Below are 19,035 nucleotides of genomic sequence, written 5' to 3' on the forward strand. Positions count from 1 at the left end.
ATAGTACCGTATAAGCTTTTTGTAAGTGTTGATATTTATACACGTAAACTGCACATGCACCTTCGTTGCAACAATTACTTTTCTATATGATGAATTCAATCACCATGTATAATTACTTTCTTTATGTAACTTTCCTCATTAGAGTTGTGACTACGAACGTAAGTGAAGTACTATTTTAAAGACAAAAACTGGAATATGTATAGTATGTACATAAATGTATTATTATTATTATTATTATTATTATTATTATTATTATTATTATTATTATTATTGTCATCATCATCATATATCAAAACTATGTTCAATTTCTCTTTGTTGTTATATTAATAACGAGTCAACAAGAAAATATTATATCACGTATCAACAATCGCCCTTCCTTCAGTCGTTTCGAAAAAATGATAAATACTGTTACATATTTCTATTATGCCATACTTTATTGTATCAGTGTTTACACTTGTACAGTAAATAGTTTGCAACACAGTTGCAGACAATATTAAATACTTCGTAGTATCTTTGTATTATTACTAAATTCTTTCGCCTTCTGTACATTATTTTATTTATTTTCTAAAACCTCGTGTCATTAATATTAAAGATGAAAATAACTGGATCTGTAAAAATTTCAAATACGACGAGGTATTTTTCATTTACATTTGTACCTACTCCCAACTCAATTTTATATGTAAATAATAGTAACTGATCCTTCGAGCACGCGAGTATCCCACAATACCATGAACCGTATTCTCATGTGTTACCGAACGATTAATATTACTTGAAAGTTTCAACCTACAAAAATGTCAAGAGTAAAATGAAATAAATCATGAGTATATGTACGATGAGCATACTTTTTTTTACTACAAACATTACCATTGTTACTACTTACATTATTTTTATTACAAGTACATTCATATATTACTTTTTATTGGTGTAGGTGGTAATTGAGTCATTTCGTTCGAATCAATTTCGGTAAAGTCAATTACAATTTTTTGGTTTTTCGGAATATATTGTCTACAGGCAAGCATTACGAATTTCAGATATTTATGTTGTTAAATTTAAAAACACGCAATCATTGAATTATCGAAAATACGATATTATCAGTAGATTTAATATTAAAAGGTAAGATTAAATATACATTATCTAAGCAATTGAAATACCTATATTCAACACCAGCTGAATCAAACATTTTCTTTGCAGCTATAGTTTCAGCTTTATGTGCATGTTTGTCTGACAGGTATACAACTGTCTTTATACCAGATTGTATTATTACTTTGGCACATTCATTACATGGAAAAAGGCCGACATATATAGTACAATTTTTATCAGTACTGGAATTTTTATTCAAAATAGCATTAACTTCTGCGTGACATACTGCAAATTTAACGTTGTTATTTTAACAATATAATTACATTGCACTCTACAAGTTAAATGTCAAAGTGTAACTCAAATTTTCTTGGAATTGTACTTTTGCCTGTTTCCTTAAAATGTATGTATACTTTAACCTGTTGTAAACTTACCATAAAAATACTTCGTTTCTAAGGGATTAGAACTATCCTTTGTCCAAGGAAATTCATTATCATCACAACCAGTAGGCATTCCATTATAGCCAATACCTACAATTTTTTTTTCGTTGTTCACTATGCATGCACCAACTTTAGTACAAGGATCCTTACTGCGTTTTGCAGATAAAAAGGCTGTTGCCATAAAATATTCATCCCAATTGATATACGACTTACTTTTATTGTCAACGTCGCTACGGAAACAAAAATTATAACTCTCACTACATCTATTAGATAATCTATTCAAAATTATGGACATCACTCGATATATACCGTTCGGAAGTAATTTCTACGGCAGTGTGGTTTTCCGTCATTTTAAATTTTATTAATCAAAAGTTATTACAGGTTTATTTATGTATAAAAAATACGTATAGTATGTGTTCAGAGTATAAACTGCTATCAAATCAAGTACAAATTATATGTAACATATGCACACTTGTGAACGTTGAACCGACATAAACGCTACTCCAAAAACGTGTACTCTATCAGTGATGCCAGAAAGGCTCAAAGGTGCTCTCTCACACTATGCCAGATCACGCGTACGTGAGCTCGTGGAGTTTCGGTAACCCGACAAAGGCAAAATGACGCATGCCCTCTTTCTCGATTCTTCGAAGTTGCCCGAAGTAATTTCGGACCGCCTCATGAGAGTCGAGAGAGAAAGGCTCACATTTGTCTTCTCACTCTTAACAACTGAAATCCGACCTCTCGTCTACGCATACGATTTGGAATCTCGACTGCCCAGGCATTTTTACTTTCCGTGCCTATGTAGGCGCACATAAGCAACGTACCCATAATGGAAAAAAATTTTGTAAAATTTATTTTACGGAAATACACGTTTTGAGACCCTCTGATCATATTTTAATTATTGAAAAAGAAGAAATTTTTTTTTATTATTCCTATGTATGAGCGTACATACGTATATTATTAATACGATTGAGTATAAATAGCTGAATGAATTTAAATGGAACTTTACATTTAAGTTTTATGTTCTCATTTCAAAGTCCGATTAGTCTTTGACTATAATCAGACCATCGATAATAATGAATATACCTCTTGTTATTTTAATATTTGTTAAGATTTCGTATCGCACGAATCAATGATTAATACCATTACTTCTCCTTCTTACTTCAGCCTTCTCAGGCTGATGACCCCATCCCTGCATCGTTGCGGTGGACTTTACCGACGAAATTAAAAAATATGAAATCATTCTGAAAAAATTATTTTTAGTTGCGCGGATCGATTACAATCATTTTTGGTGAATAAACATACCCTGAAATCCTACGCATTTTCGAGAAAAAAATTCTTTTTCAAAAACTACGATGTAAAAAAACCTGGTGGGAAAACGTCCAAGTTTGTCGTGAAATAGTTCGTAATCTTCGACGCTAGATGGCGCCTATTTTCTCTACCTCCAACCCTCTGGTGGGAAATCGTCCAAGTTTGTCGTGAAATAGTACGTTTTCTCCAACGCGAGATGGCACCAAAACTATTTGTCTGGATAGAGAAATAGGCGCCATCTAGTGTCGAAGAAGGCGAACTATTTCACGACAAACTTGGACGTTTTCCCACCAGAGGGTTGGAGGTAGAGAAAATAGGCGCCATCTAGCGTCGGAGATAACGAACTATTTCACGACAAACTTGGACGTTTTCCCACCAGGTTTTTTTACATCGTAGTTTTTGAAAAAGAATTTTTTTCTCGAAAATGCGTAGGATTTCAGGGTATGTTTATTCACCAAAAATGATTGTAATCGATCCGCGCAACTAAAAATAATTTTTTCAGAATGATTTGACATTTTTTAATTTCGTCGGTAAAGTCCACCGCAACGATGCGGGGATGGGGTCATCAGCCTGAGAAGGCTGAAGTAAGTAGGAGAAGTAATAATCGTTATACGTTGCCAGATATATCAGAAGTGGTCAGCAGTGGTCAACAGAGGCCTGTAGAAAAATTTAAAAGTATATGCTACCACAGACAAGGTATACGAGTCGACCTTCAATTATTCAATTATTTTCTTGGCCAAATTCAGAGAGGTTGCATAAATATACATGAACTGGAACAAGTTTTTTACCGGAGGAACAAATCACGAGGACGACAGACACGAAGATGAAACGGAAACGGAAGACGAGGATGTCACCGATAGCAATGGAACGGTCTCTACCGACAAAAGGCCACGCTTTCTTGGAATACGTTTCCACAATTCTCCGTACGATCGCCTGTCGCAGCGATGCATCAAACCTGTTTTTTTAACGATCAACGCGGCAACGTTCGTGAGTAACTAAAGAAATGTTAAAATTATAGAATAACGATTGCGACTGAAAATATAACATGAAAATTACTCGAATATATGAGTACGAATCCAACGCTATAATTAGTTTACTCTTCGTCGTTTAACTTTATTTAAAATAAACGAAGCTTGCAGGCATCGTCGGTGTTGTAACATCGATATGGACCCTTACTGACGATAAAATAATGTCAAGATTGATGGGCCACCGTTTCTTCCTGATAACTATACTGTTTGTTGGTCTCGTTGGGTCTTTGATGTCGTTGTGTGGAATTATTGGGTTAATTCGAAAAGAAAGGAAGTTTTTGAACGTCGTAGGTTCCACAGTCAGAAATAACGATCGTATTACCATATACGAGGTATACAAGTAGACCTTACATTCAATGTATTTTTTCATGAAATTTCGGGGAAGCATTTCTGACCACACATTAGATTTTCGGTAAGGAATTTTTTTTTCGAAAGTGCGTAGGATTTCGGGGGTATGTGTATTCACCAAAAATGTTTGTAATTTACCCCTGCAGCTAATAATAATTTTTTTAGAACAATCTGAAAATGTTTTTTTTACCGAAAAATTTCAACACCTATTCCCTGTCGATTTTTTTTAAAAATTCATTTTTCATTTTTAGTAAATTTGTTTGACGTTGTACAGAAAGTTCATAAGGTGAAAGGTCTACTCGTATACCTCGTCTGTGGTATTACTTTGTGTTAAAGGATCTAAGAACATTACTTCGTTTCAGTACGCTACGTGTTGCTTGTTGTTTCTCTGCGTTATATTTGTTAGCGCTATATTGAGTTTCTGGATCTTCGAGCATATCACGATTAATATCCAGAAAGACATGGTTACTTCTATGGAAACTTATAATTCCCTTTTGTCGAGTAGAGAAGCTTGGGACAACACTCACAGACACGTAAAAGATCCTCTTCGTTTATTTTCAGTAGATGGTCTAGTTATTGGCTACAGTAGTGAAAGTATTTGACCATACAGTGTACTATACTGCGAAGTGTTCTGTATCTTATTCTATTTTTTCTTTCTGGACGCTTTAGACAGATGTTAAGAAAGAACTGTGTTTTTAGCTGAAATGTTGTGGAATTAAGTCATCGAGTGACTGGGCCAAGTATCATGTCAGCATTCCGAAAAGTTGCTGCACCAATTCCATCGAAGAAGTAAAGGTTTTTCGAAAATTAATCCTTCCGCGTTTACATAAATGTATGTTCTTTAGTGCATACGAATGACGGATGCTGTAGCATTCAAGACTGGATGTTTGAGAAACGCCGTGCTGTTACTCAAGTCACACGTTCACGCGATAAGCATATCGGCGCTCTTGATCTTCCTGATCGTAGTAAGTTACTGCCGTATAAAGTTAGTATATAGTGTACTTGAAATCAAAAGGGCACGAATAAAGTTTCAAACGACTTTCATTGCAGTTGCTAAGCTTCCTGCTAGCAATCTGCATCCTGGCTAGAATGAAGGAACGTCCGTCCAGCCATAGCTGATCGCGGATAATTAGGCTCGAGGGGCGTACCGTATTCAGAGAGCATGAGGGCGAGGGTGAACGAGGATCAGAATGACGCAAACTACAGACTCGCCAATGAAACGTTTTCCCGTTTTTATTATCATATATAGATCATATATTTTCTGAAAACATTTAATATATTGTACTTATGATAGTAATATTGTAAGTCATTGGACATGCTGGTTGGGTTGTGTGACACAGTGTGCCAGACGTGGCAGCGGTTCGTCAATTGGAATTTTATATCGTTTCTTTTTTTTTTTCGTTTTGTTATTTTGCCAAACTCTTTCGAGCGCCTCTACGACGACCATCGATCGATCCGGAGTTCGTTGAAAGTACCGGAGCTGGGTGGGGATGGGAGAAATACATTTATAAAAATTATCTGTGACCATCGTTCGTTTTCATCCTCGAAAGGGTTCCCGAATGAGTGAGATTCACGGAATCGATATAGGGCTGGGGCGGGGGGAGGGGGGGGGGGGGGGGAGCAGAGTTCCGACAACGAGGAGTACGGCTATTTAAATTGTCGTCCAATGCAAGACGAAATATTGACATCGTAATAGTTCGCCGGACGCGTTACAGATCTGTCTTTATCTCTCCTTTCGTCGCTCAGATAAGCTGGTACCTGTGCTTACACCTGCTCGTCCACGGATTCTTGATAATCGAATCGTCCCCCTCTCTTCGTTACCTTTCATATTATATATAGATCGATCTGTGTGCCCACGTACGTGTGTGTTTTTACGTGCACGCGTGTATCGTGTGTACGCGAGTACAGAGAGACAATTATAGAGGACAGGGCTGGGCGCAGTCTCAGGCAGGTTCCATCCAATTACAGATATATTATATCATAGCAAACATCGTGACTATTTACAATAAATACAGTCGATTAGATTATATAAATAAAATATATCGTATCGGTAGTTTAGGTTTACAGCAACACGTGACAGTAAACAATTAGATCAGCGGCAAAGTAGCGTTAATCTACTTAAGGGGTAGGTAGTGGTCGTAGTAGCTGCAGCATGACTTGACTCTTCTGCATTCACTCGCTCTCCTTTCTCTCTGTCGTACTCTCTCTCATACTCTTTTTCTTCGTTATTAATTTTTTTTTAATATATCACTCTCTCCCGTGTGCTCGAAACTTCTGTGCTGTTCCTGATCTCGACTCGTCGACGAGGACGAGGTTCGCTTCGCGAGAATCGAGTAGCATACACCCACGTGGTCCGACGGATTCAGCTAGCTTCCGGCCATAGATCTCATAATTTCTCTTTTCGTATATACGATCCGCGTATAGTCGTAGTTTATAATTAATACAATCGTAATAATCGTTCAGTTTGCCCCTTCGAGCAATTTCTACCCCGTTAATTCCAGAAGTATTTATATTTATATATATATTCATATTTATAATAATCGCGTCAACCCCAGCGGTCGAAAACTTTGTCGGGGAAAACGTATAAAAAGTTCCATTTTGTTCTTTCCATTTATTTTTCCCGCGAAACGAGTCGAAACTTCACGGAAGTTAGAGAGCGAGTTCACTCGTAATTTGCTTCACCTTTTTACTGTTCTCGTTTTCTGGCACGATTAGAACGCGAAGAACAAGCTGCGGGACCGTTCTCGCGACCCTGCACGGTTTGAGAATACCACCATAACTTTTACTCTCTCTCTCTCTCTCTCTCTCTCTCTCTCATACACACTCTCTCTCTTCTCTCAATAATTTGACACTCGATACCTTTTACTTTTCGTTTTAAAAAATAGTCGATTCTTTGAACGCCATTGCCGATTCAATGGTAATTATATACGTTTACAGATACGAATAAATGGGACTGGTGGGCGAGGTGTGATGGAGTGGAAGGGCGAGTGGGGGGAGTGGGAGGGCAGTGTGAGTGTTTAGAGGGCCACGAATCGAAGTTGTGGCTCGATCACCAACGATCATTCGAGGTCTGTTCGTCGCGCGATGCTCCGTTCTTTCGCCGAAATTCATGTTGGCAGCGTTAATTTAGAGGGTGGGAGACGAGAAAGTGCGAAAGAACGGACACGTTTCGAAGAACGCGTGACGTGTATTTGATGTAACGTATAGATATATCTATGTTATTAAAAAAAAATTAAAATAAAGACCGCCATCGACCTCGTTAGGGCAGGAGCGTTAACCGACGAGTGCTCGCTTGGACCGCAGAGTTTGAAGAATTGGTGTTACCGTAGCTCTAAACACTCGAGTTCGAGTCAAAAATACATTACGAAGCTTTCCTATATAACTCTCTTTTTCTCTTTCTCTTTCTCTCTTTCTATATATATATATAATTCATTTTTTTTTTCTGTTCGTTTATACACTCAGCGTATAAGGTTTTATCTTTTTTTTCGTTTTGTAATTTTCTCATCTATCCAGACAGCGAATGTCAGTGTGGTGTCATCTATCTATCCCGTAAAACCGCGCCGCCTAAAGCCGTCGCAAAGTATTCAATATGGCGAGTTATATAAACGTTTCGAGAAAACGCGGGAAAGTAACGCGTTGGAGCAATCGAGGGGCATATCGAAAGAAAGGAAACCAGTGGGGGGAGGGCGGTGGCGAGGGTTAAGAACGGGAACGGGTTTAGAGTGCTAGGACACAGAAAAGTTTGAATACGCGGTTTAAATCTTTTCGGTGCTAATTTTCGATAGCTCAAAGTCACAGGTTCGTGCATCGAAAGAGTTTATTGGAAATTGGGAGGTGGAGGGTTACCGAGAGCCGGTGTTAAATAATATCTTATGCACGTAGAGACGTATATGGCGTTCAGTACACAGCGAAACGATCGGTACTGATCAGCGTTAATTTAGATATACACACTTAGTTACTCGGTGAAGAAACGATAGTTAACGTTCGTTATTCATATCCAGCAAGCACGAATATGTATATTGTGTATACGTATTATTTTACCGATAATGAGTTTGACCACGTTCGCGTGGCTTACATAAACAGACAGACATAGGCTCGCACGCCCGACGCTTCCTTCTGCCCCGTAATCGTCGTCGGTTGCGGGGGACCGTTCTCGTCTACCGATAGCCCCCGGAGTAACGATAAAGCCTCCCTTTCGAACAATTCGTACGCGACGCGACATAGAAATCCTTGAGGAAGTGGAGGACGCTGGCGCTAAAGGGGGAACGGGGATAGGACACATCCATCAGTTAAAAATACCTTAGCCACGCTATTTAGTATGTTCCGATGTCCTCTAACTATTCACCCTCGTTACTGTCGCACCGATTCTCTTCGCACGAGAAAGCACCACTTTATAGTACACCTTAACGTTTCCCAGCCTTCGGTCATCGTAAGTTGGAGACGTATCGATCCTCGACGTTGGACGCCGGTCCTTCTCGATCCTCCTCTTCCGCTTCCACAGGGCCATTCATTGTTGAGATACACGCGCGTTCGTGTCTCCTTCACTCGCGACGTTAGCGTACCTATCGTATCCGTTTCGTTTGTTTTTTTCTCGTGATCGAGGCGTCTGGTCCTGGATCCTCGTCCGGTAATCTAAGTACGGCTAAGATATCGCGCGTGTAAACGGCGGACAGGCGAGTACACCCTGTAGGCGTCCACTCTTCTCGTCGTTCTTATCCTACTGGAAAAAGTTTCTACGTCAATGTAAAGCTATATATTGACTAGTTTCTCTCACTCGATTCGCCTCAACGACGAATGGCCTGCTCCCGCGGTCGTTGGCTTTCGTCGTTTCCTCTTGGCGCGTCGCGTTGGATCGATGCCGGGCGTCCCTTGGCGAATTTCGCTAACCCAGACCTGCCGAGCTCGGCTCCGTCTGTCGTTCAGGAGAACTATCCGCCTCGCGACGAGGAACATCCGAGTTATTTCCGGTTTTTCCATTACAACCCCCCCTCCCCAATTTCTACGGGTACGAGAGACAGGTATCTCGGAACGTTTCGCGTCCATCTCTCATAAACGCCGCACGTGTTTTGAACCCTTACACACTACACCCTATCACGGTACAATATAATCATATTAACCTTAATGTTTTTGGCATCTTTGAAATACACAAATAGACTTTGGTATAAAACTTTTTTTGATAGTGTTCAGTACGTTTACGTGTGCATACGGACGCTGCGTGTACAGCGGCTCGATCCTCGTCAACCGATCCGTTCGGATTCTCTCTCACGCCACGTTCGAAAATTCCTGTTGCTTCGATTTTGGACAGTTCTCCCGGCTCGGGGGAGGAGGACTCTGGCTAGGTCGATCTAGCATATCTTGTCCAACCACCACAGCTTACAGGTGGGCGCGCCTCTCCTTCTGCGTCGCTTCTTGCTGGATGGGTCGACCGCCTTCTTCACGAACCGGATGTTGTACGGGTCCTCCGCGAGCTCCGGGTACAGCTGCGCGTCGTGTATGTACTCGCCCTCGTAGTTGGACGCTCGATCCGACTTTAGTATCTCGTCCTGCTCTGCCACCATCCACTCGATCGTCGTCGGTGTGTTAGCCTTCAGGGCCTCGCGTTCCCTGTGCCAGGCCTTGCGAATCGCGGTCGCTTTGGCGTGATGGAGCAGTCTTTGTTTCTCTTTCTCGGCGGTGGTGCCGTACCGTAGGTTCACCACGTAGCTGACACCGTGGATCTTCACGTCTATCAGCGAGTTGCTACCGCTCCCGTTCTCGTTCTCGTGGAACGTCGTGTTCACCTGACCGCCGAGACGCTTCAGCTGACCGCGATCCTCGCTGGCTCGCCAGGTCTCCTCCTTCACGAAGTAGAACGCGTCCTGTTGGGCGCTGTGCACGACGAACGTGAACGGCAGGAAGTAGGAACGGTTGAACACCGACGTGAACACATCGCCGTAGATGGCGTTCGCGGTTGGTACACTGGACACGACAGCCTGGCCATCCTCTGTCCTGGATACCAGTATCCCTTTCCCGAACGGAGGATCGGTTGCTGCGCCCAGACGACTGGGTATCAGCTCGCTGGTGTCCTTCTTCAGCGCGGAACGCGGCGGCGCCGATAGACTGATCGCGTCGCCGGAATGCCTTTGTGCGATATGAGCGAGGAAGCCGGATTGGACGCTCAGGTTTCTGGTTCTCTTCTTTTTACCGAAGATAGAGGTGCCTGGACCGAGGGCGGGTGGAACGAGGCTGTCGGGCAGCTCCTCGGGGAACAGTTGCGGCGCTAGGCTCTTCAGGTCGTACCCGAGATGCGACATCCATGATATGTGGTCTGGAAAAATGAAAACGCGTTGAGTATATTGCGGATCGATATTTCCGACAAATAGAATACGGATTACCTGTTGGCTGATTTGCCCTGTCCGTGTGCCTGACATCGACAGGATCGTTTCCGTTAAATCTATACAAGTGGAGATGCGTTGGGGTGTCCACCCTGTCGAGAACGTTTTCCCACAATGGCGACATCCACTGGCCTATCAGCGGATCGTAGACTTTCCCGTTCGGCATGTGCACCAACGAAGTTACCTGCGATTGAGCAATTAGACGTCGAGCTTGCAAACAATTTCTATTTATCAATGCCTTCTTACCTGATCTAAAAGTCCCCCGCAAAAGTCAACGGGTAGATACAAATACGGATTCGAATCATAAACGATATGTCCATAGGGCGATCGCATGATTTCCCTGATGCCCTCGCCGTACTGGCTGAAGATCATGATCGGGGTGCCACATTGATCGGTGGCGATATAATATTTGTGTCTGTAGACTTGTGCGTAGATGAGATGTCCCCTGTCGTCGTACACCAACGACATTAGTTTACCGTCCCGCGGACTGTATATCTGGCTCACTTCGTGAGGCCGTTTCTGATTGTTGTAAAAGAACTGTGTAACGTTTCCGTAATTATCTTTCCTGGTGGCGAGACGATCGAGGTGATCGTAATAGTATCTGATGTCGAACCGTCCGCGTTTGGTGGCTCGAACCAGGAGGCCCTTGGCGTTGTAATTGAACCGTTCTTCTCTGGCGTTTTGCACCACCAAGCCCCGGTTGTCGTACTTGTAAAGCCCCTCGCCAAACTTTACGATCCTGTCCATGTTATTGTACTCCATGGGTATCGTGTTGCCTCTGTATGTAAGCGACAGCATGTTCCCGTTACCGTCGTACTTGAACCCCCAAGGTTCTTGCGCCTCGACGCCAGTCAACTGACCGTCGCAGTCCCAGGTGTAATTCTTCACGTTGGTGTACGTGTTGACAGCTATGTTACGCGTGTAGGTCCTGGTCTGATTGATACGACCCCGGGAATCGTGAGCAAACTCCATCCTGAACACTTCCAGCTGATGAATGGTCAGCGTCACTTGGGTCTCCAAGAACCTGTCGTCGGTCATTCTAGAGAAGAGTGCCGTGCCGTCGAACACGGTGGTTTCGTTGGACTGCGGTCTGGTCACCTTGAACTGTCCGATTTGCTCGAGCATACCCGTTCTGGGACTGTACGCCATCGTGTGGGTGGGCAGAGTCTGGCCGCCTATTCTGCCCTGCACGTTGATCAGTCGAAAGTTTGAGTCGTATTCGAACGTGAACTTGGCGTTGCTGAGGCCAGTTTTAGCGCCAAAGTCAATGCGCTCCTCCACCAGGAGACCCGCGCTGTACTGGTAATCCCATTTGTACTCGACGTCGCGTTCAGAGTGTATCACTTCGGACGGCAAACCGCTCTCCGTGTACCTGATCTCACTTTTCCCGTCGCCGTGCACAACTTCGGCGAGTTGCCCGGAAGTGTGGTACCTGTAGACGATGCGGGCACCGTCGCCCGGAAACACGGTTTGCAGCAGGTTCCCGTCGTGGCTGTAGTGCTGTAGATACGCCCTGCTGCATCCTGGTGGTGTGTACGTCACTCGAAGGAAACCCAGCGACGCTTGACAGGAGAACGAGTGTTTGGTTCCTGACGGGAGGATGATGTGACGTAGCCCACCGTCGTCGTCGTACTGCAGGGAGAAGTGTCTGTCGCTGGCCAGAGTGATCTTGGAGAGCATGTTAAAGTCGTTGTAGGTGTACCGTTTCGTGCCGTCCTGGCTGTTGGTCACTTCCGCTAGCTGTCCGTGGCGATCGTAGCCGTACGTCTCATCGGAACCGCCCCATTTCCAGCTGTCGATGCGATTGAATCTGTCGTACGTTATGCTCAGATTGTGACCTTGCTCGTAAGGCTGCCAGGTCAGAGGCAGACCAGCGGGATCGAAGGTCACCGTCAGAAGCGGATTCCTCGTCTTGTCGTAGAACGTTTCGCGACTGAATGCCTGCTCGAACTCCACGCCGATCACCCGGGTATCGTTCACCCAAATCTCCCTGTTGAGCGTCTGTTGGAAGTGACTGACGTCGCCCACCAAGCTGTACGTGGTGGTCATGGTGTTGGTCAATTCTCCCAAGGACATCAACTGATAGCTCCACATGGGCAACATTTCAGCTTCCACCGGTAACGCGGCTTCCAACAGCGGATGTTTGGTGGTAGCTGCGCTGAGGACCCTTCCACCGCCCGGGAGCAGAACTTCCAAGCTACTGTTCGTGAACGCCACGGCTTGTTTGACCTTCGTGCCGTCGGTGATCGTCAGCATCTTCGACTTTTCGTTCTTCATGACGAATTCGACGTTCCGTTGCCTGTCGCCCTTCGACAGAGCTCGAAGGGGAGCCCACACTTTGACCGACAAGCCTTCGTCGTCAGACAAGTCCGAGGACAGCTTCAACTTCTCCCCGGTAGGCAGAATCACGTCTGTCACGCGCCCCAGACTGTCGTAATTGTAAATGTACGTTTCACCGCCCCCTGATCGGCTGGTCAGCAAGCCGGTAGAGCCATCGTAACCGAGAGCGATCTCTGCTCTGCCCCTCTCGGACAGTTTCTCCAGGAATCCGACTGCGGATATCTTGAGCTCCGACTTGTGGTCCTGCGTGTTCTCGATCGAGCTGACCACGCTGCTGTAGTCCCTCAGGAATTGAATCTTGTTTCCAGCGCTGTCCGTCACCGTTGACAGCTTACCGAAGCTCGTGTTCTTGCTGTACAAGAACGAGTATCGCGTCTTCCCGGACGTTAGATCCTTCGTGGAGATGTGCTGACCGTACCGATTGAACACGTAAACTTCGTTGGTCGGTGGGAACGGTATGTGGAACTCCCCGCTCTCGTCGTGATTCGGAAGATAGGGCTGTAGAGCGAGGATGTGCAGGCTGCCCTGGTCCGCCACGTGCAGGACGCCGTCGGGCGAGATCGCCAGGGCGGAGATCGCGGTGAACTTGGCGTTGGACGACAACAGGGTCTCCGTGCTGCTCGCGTCATCCGTGCACGCGCAGCTCTCCAGATCTTTGGTGCTGGGCGTCGTGTTGTTGCACTCGCATTGGTCGCGCAGCCGTTGCTGTTGCTGGCCAGCGAAATGAGACATCTTCCCGGAGCTGTCCACGGTCCTGATGGAGTTCACCTTGTGCGAATTGCTCTCCGCTATGTAAAGCTCGCCGGTTGGGCTGAAGCCAACGGCCAACACAGAGCCCAGCACCTCCTCCGACTTCTTGGGGTTCGTGGTGATCGACGAGTTCATTTTGACGACGAGATCCCCGTCGTTGCTGTTCCCGTTGGTGTTGCTGGTGCAGTGGAGAGGCGTGCCTGCTACAACGCGCACTTTTAGGTCGCTGGTAAGCTTCAGGACTAGCCTGTCGTCGATAAAGTGCAGAGAACCGTCCAGGGGGCTTAGGGTCAATCCGGTCGGCCATTGCAGCTGGGCTTGATGAGCGGGTATGGCACCGACGCACGGCGCCGGCGACCAATGATTATGGTGTCCGTGATGGCCCACCAAAGTGTGAATGATACCGTCGGGATCCACTGCTCGGATGTTCCTCCCGTCGGCGATGTACATGGTCTTGTCGGCTGCGATCGCGATTCCTACGAAATGGAGATGATACATTAAACTGTTTCCCATTTAATTTGCAAAGGGTGTTAAGACGTTAATAGAACGTCCTGTTACCTTTAGGATGAGCCAATTTGGCACGGATGGCTGGCCCCTCGTCTCCGCAATGGCTCTCGTCGCCAGGGATGCATCTTTCCCCGCTTCCGACGACGGGTTCGATGTTGATGCTGGGGTTCTGGACTACCTTCAGCGTGAGCGCCTTGAGGATCTGATGTTTCTCGGGATCGCTGATGTAGAGATGTCCGTCGGCCGGAGAAACGCACAAGTGATACTGGTAAGCCACCTGCGTCGCGCTGTGAATGTAAATGAGAATTACTTCTGTTTTCGACTCCCTGTGCAAGCTCGACACTTACTTCAAGACCAGCACAGTGTAGACGTTTCCTTCAGGCGTGATCCTGCGGACGAGATTGAAGTCGCCCACGTAAATGCTGCCGTCCGGACCGCTCGTCAGGGCCACCGGGGTCAAGAGTCGAGCGTCCTTGGCCAGTCCGTTGCAGTCCTGGCAGACCAAGCTTCTCTTGAGCCCGGTCCCCATCACCACTTTTACGGTACGCGGATACTGCTTGAAGTGGAGAGTGGTGCCGTCGCCTTTCTGAAGGATACCCTCGTGGAAGTTGTAGTGGTGATGGATGTCGAGGCCCCAGCCGCCGATGTCCGAGATGTCCACGTCGAATCCTTGCAGGGTGGCGGTCTGCGTCTCCCAAATCATCGATTCGCAAGTCGAATGCTGATAGCCTATCGAGATTCTGGCCTGCGCCACGCCGTACACCTTCTGCTTGTAAACGTTCCGTTTATTCCAAGCGAAGGTGTGCGTCAGATTGGGGTCCGCCTCGTAGGTCTTCGTGTGAAGGGAGCCCTCGATCTCCACGTGCACGTGCACGTGCGTCAGCGATTTCGGAATGAACGGGCCGGTCAGCTGCATCCTCACCGTCGACAAGTACCCGGCTGCTTGGCTGCTCTGGTACATCAAGTGAAGGTTCGAGCCCGGAATCGCGATGCTCTCTTGCACGATCTGCAAAGAACCGGTCAGCCGTTCGTATCGAAAACTCGATGTTGTTCACCAGACGGAGGGAGGAGCCAGGGACATTTGAATTTTAAATCGCCTTAGGACAGTGCTTTGACTTGGGTCAGGGAAGTTCCGAGGAGGGTGCAAACGGGCAATTTGTTTACCTGACTTTCGGCGAACACCAAACTCTTGCCGGGCAGACCGCCGACTTTTTCCGGCATCCAAGTGCTGACGATGATGGGGCGTAGCAGCTCGTGGTCGTGCTCTAGACACGGGCCGTGCTCGCTAAAGAGTCCCATCGATATCCCTGGGAAGCCTATTATGTTGTACGCCATAAATGGTAAGGAACTTAAAAACGTAAAACACTTAAGGACGGAACAAAGACGGCACACACGTTCAGGGAGGTTTCGAACGACCTCGTTGCTTCTCCGACGATGAGCGTAGCTAGTGATTACTTTTTAAACGAAACAAATCGGACGGAACGCAAAGATGATAACCGTTGTCGGCGAAACACGACATAAGGTGAACGGAAAAAGACGAAAACGATATAGAAAGAAGCGATACTTACCGACAGCTGGACTGGGGGGTTGGTTGGATTTATCGTCTTCCATGTTAAGGGTCATCACCACGGGCGGTAGGACCACTATTTGATTCCATGGCACGAACACGGTCCTCGTATGGGGTTTGAAGGGGCTACGCTGGAACTGAAGCGTCACTGCACCGCCGCCGTTGACCAGCACGTCAAACCTGATCGAAGTAGGTAAATGCATTTCAAACTATACCGCTTCCGGTATTGCGTTCGGGGGTGTCTGGTCGATCGATAAGGGATACGCGTCGGTTAGCCTCAGCCGTGACCGAACCGTAAGGGTAGTTTCGGGCGCAACAGTCGTACAAATTCTTTAACATTGCTGTGGAATTTTAAAAAAGAAATTTGGTATTATGTCAGGGGTAGTTGCGAGATTTATTACCGGGACTGCTGTAGAATAAGGAGTAGATTTAGAGTATCGTTGCGATGCATTTCTAGCCGAAGCGAAACAGAATATCGTACGAAATGGACCTGCCAGTGCGTCCATTTCGGAATAAAGTGGCTTGAATCTTGAAATACACTTTGGGAGGAAGTCATCGATAAAAGGAACGAAGACAATGGCCCATCTACAGCGTGCAGTTATGCTGTTGGGTAATTACTTTTAGATGCATCGATGCGTAAAAATGAAAAATCTTCCACTCCATAACACATTGAAAATTATTGAAGTCTAAGGTGGTAGAATCCGGACCACTTTCTTCTTTCCAGACCAGCCAGCATATCCGTTGTTTCCGCAACTTTTGCGCATCGCGAATCCGATTCTGAAGTCCGACTCGCAAATGCAAGGGGAATACCCGACGGAGTGGTCTGCCTGCTCGCGAAGGACTTAGCGTAAGCCGTGCACAAGGGTACTCGCAATCAAACAGCCGCAAACATTCGCGTTTCCCGGTGTTTATCAACCCAGTCCGCGGCAATAACTGCCAATCCGTCGTCTGGTTCCGGTATATTCATTAATGCGAAATAGAAGCGACGAGTACAACAGTTTTGCCCGATTCCGGGCTTCGCGGGGATTACCCGGAACAACTCGCGCAACGTTTCGAGTCGTAGACGTCGACGTTTCGACGAGTTCGACGAGGATTTCGCCGCGATGCAATCTCTCATTCGTAGCTCAGCATATTATCGTAAAATTTCGACAGCGATGGCGAGGCGGAGGCGGAGGGGGCGGGATTCGTGGGCGAAGCAAGGTGGCCTGATGGTGGTAACGGAGGTCAGACTAATCACGCAGGTTTGCACGGAGTAATTAGGAAGCTTTCGACATCATTAGCTCGGGCTTTGATGTGGTTTACAGGGCCAACTCCTCCAGCTCCGTGTTTCAGGATTATCCTCGCCAGGATTACTATACACCTGGTTGATATAGGTGTTCCCGTCGACTCCTTCTCCCCCTCCGCCCTTCGCTACAATGCAGCCTTGATCCTATTACGAAGGACGTCCAAGCTGGCGTACACGCCCGCCGCGCATCCTCCTGCACAAATACTAATGTCATGCATACGGTGTACCGACGTTCGTGGATATCTACCAACTCCATCCCCGGCCGGAAACTCTAAAACCCCCGTGAATCGACTGCACGCGATTCTTTTTCGTTTCGACTGTTCGATTACGAGCAAATGGAAGTCGCTTCCACGGTCTAGCTGCTGTCGTTTCCGGATTTAATAGAATCGAAATATATATTTCGCGTTTCGTAAAATACATATTGGCAATTGTAACAGAAATTTTACTTACCATCCATCGGCTCTGGTCAGCGTGAATCCGAAGCGAGAGTCCCTGTCCACGGACACTCTGAGGCCTACTATTCCGATCCCTTGCTCGGTTACAACTTGGCCTCGCATCACCGCCACTCGACTGTTACAAATCAAAGATATATCGAGGTCTTTCGAAATCGGATCGTGTCGTTGATCCGTCGCGCCGCGGAACGCTGATTCGAAGCCCACGAATCAAAATTACAAAATTAAAAAAACCCGAAAACGGAATACATCTATTGCTAGCGGAAAGAAAGATCAGCCCCGAGTCAAGGGGAACGTGGTGTCATCTGTAAGTAGAATGCGGTGCCATCCGTGAGTAGAACGTGGACGTCTGACCCAATACGACTCGCAATTCCTTCCAGGTCTGATCATTCCTTCTCTCTGCAATAGACGGACGCTGGAGCGCAAAGTTGGCCAAATTTCGTTCGCGAAAACTATTTTATCTTACATAGAGAAACTTAATCAGTCGTTTGGACCCTAGGCTATATCACAGTTGGGTCTACGTTAATTGCTAGCCGTCGAGGGGTCAAATTATTTTAGGCAAAGGCTATATTACGAATAAATCTAAAAACTTTTGATCGTTATACGCGAATAAAATCTGCCCAGCTCCGTCGAACGAGTTCCAGACAAAAATCGAATCGATTCTCTCTCTCGCGGTGCAAGGTATCCTAAGGCACGGACGGCCAGCGCGAACAATCGACTCAGTCTGTCAAATCAGCTTCCGCGGTCAACGGTTCAATGCGATCCAATATTCTCACTTCGCTGCCAATACGGTCCGCGACTTCATTGGCTACGATCGGAATCGGGAAGCGATGCAAATTCATTTTACAAACGTGGAATAATGGCGCGCGCGTGCATTGGCAGCGAGGCGGGAACATGTTTTTCTTTTTATTCATTCATTTTTTTTCTTTTTTTTTTTGTTCTTGTTTGTGGATTTTGTTTTGGTTTTCGAGCACTGTCTTTCGGGGTTAGGGGTAGTGGGCGGAGAGAAAAGAAGATCATTCGGCAAATAAAGAATGATCGTCCCGAGGCAGGTAAATAAGGGGGAGTTTCGTGGGTTTTGGTACTTTCGTGAGAGTAGAACGCATGCATATATATCATGTAATAGATACGTAATAGGCATAATGTAAAATATGGTACGTAATAAATTTCAGGGCTGGATTATCTGCGATATATAAAGTTGGAGTATGTTAAAGCTGAATATTTTAAGCGATCTGTGTAGTGCTGAATATAATGAGATCGATGTAGGTAGGTAGATAATAATAATATAATAATAATAATAATAATAATAATATATATAGAATATGCGGTGTATCACGCGCATACGTACGCAGCCTGTCACAGTGCCTTTCATTGAATAATAATAATGCCTGCAAACAAGATAAATATACACGGTGACGCTTAGTCGCGTGTCAATACCTCAACGGGCGGATCTGGAGTATAAACTTAGAACACGCGATATGGAGAGAGGTTATACTTGTAAAGTTTAAATAACGCGTGTGAAGAAGCTTCGTGTGGCGTTGCCTGATCTAACTCTG

General features: G+C 45.7%; 3 protein-coding genes across 15 annotated transcripts in view; 1 reads left to right on the forward strand and 2 right to left on the reverse strand.

Moving 5' to 3' along the window:
* Window positions 1-380: 380 nt before the first annotated feature.
* Window positions 381-2,387, reverse strand: LOC143345558 (deoxycytidylate deaminase). The gene is made up of 5 exons (XM_076772824.1): window positions 1,827-2,387; window positions 1,512-1,747; window positions 1,152-1,365; window positions 881-1,005; window positions 381-783 (listed from the first exon to the last, which is right to left on the reverse strand). The coding sequence occupies exons 1-4, from the start codon at window positions 1,865-1,867 to the stop codon at window positions 903-905; spliced, it is 594 nt and encodes a 197-aa protein (XP_076628939.1). The 5' UTR covers window positions 1,868-2,387; the 3' UTR covers window positions 381-783; window positions 881-902.
* A 1,179-nt stretch (window positions 2,388-3,566) lies between these two features.
* On the forward strand, window positions 3,567-5,323 carry LOC143345081 (tetraspanin-11). The gene is made up of 6 exons (XM_076771856.1): window positions 3,567-3,815; window positions 3,961-4,143; window positions 4,567-4,737; window positions 4,904-4,993; window positions 5,050-5,169; window positions 5,255-5,323. The coding sequence occupies exons 1-6, from the start codon at window positions 3,594-3,596 to the stop codon at window positions 5,321-5,323; spliced, it is 855 nt and encodes a 284-aa protein (XP_076627971.1). The 5' UTR covers window positions 3,567-3,593.
* Window positions 5,324-5,588: 265 nt separating this feature from the next.
* The window catches only part of Ten-a (Teneurin-a transmembrane protein), a 594,721-nt gene continuing 581,274 nt past the window's right edge, over window positions 5,589-19,035 (reverse strand). For 12 of the 13 annotated variants that reach the window (XM_076772668.1, XM_076772616.1, XM_076772642.1 and 9 more), the window contains 8 exons: window positions 17,478-17,597; window positions 15,744-15,922; window positions 15,340-15,491; window positions 14,523-15,181; window positions 14,227-14,462; window positions 10,825-14,144; window positions 10,579-10,762; window positions 5,589-10,511 (listed from right to left, as the gene is read on the reverse strand). In XM_076772668.1, coding sequence (XP_076628783.1) covers window positions 9,550-10,511; window positions 10,579-10,762; window positions 10,825-14,144; window positions 14,227-14,462; window positions 14,523-15,181; window positions 15,340-15,491; window positions 15,744-15,922; window positions 17,478-17,597 — 5,812 coding nt within the window. In that variant the 3' untranslated portion in view covers window positions 5,589-9,549. The remainder of the gene's footprint in view (window positions 10,512-10,578; window positions 10,763-10,824; window positions 14,145-14,226; window positions 14,463-14,522; window positions 15,182-15,339; window positions 15,492-15,743; window positions 15,923-17,477; window positions 17,598-19,035) is intronic. The other variant, XM_076772625.1, reaches the window with a different exon arrangement.

Source organism: Colletes latitarsis, chromosome 1, assembly GCF_051014445.1.
Source record: "Colletes latitarsis isolate SP2378_abdomen chromosome 1, iyColLati1, whole genome shotgun sequence".
In the NCBI taxonomy this organism is placed as follows: Eukaryota; Metazoa; Arthropoda; class Insecta; order Hymenoptera; family Colletidae; genus Colletes; species Colletes latitarsis.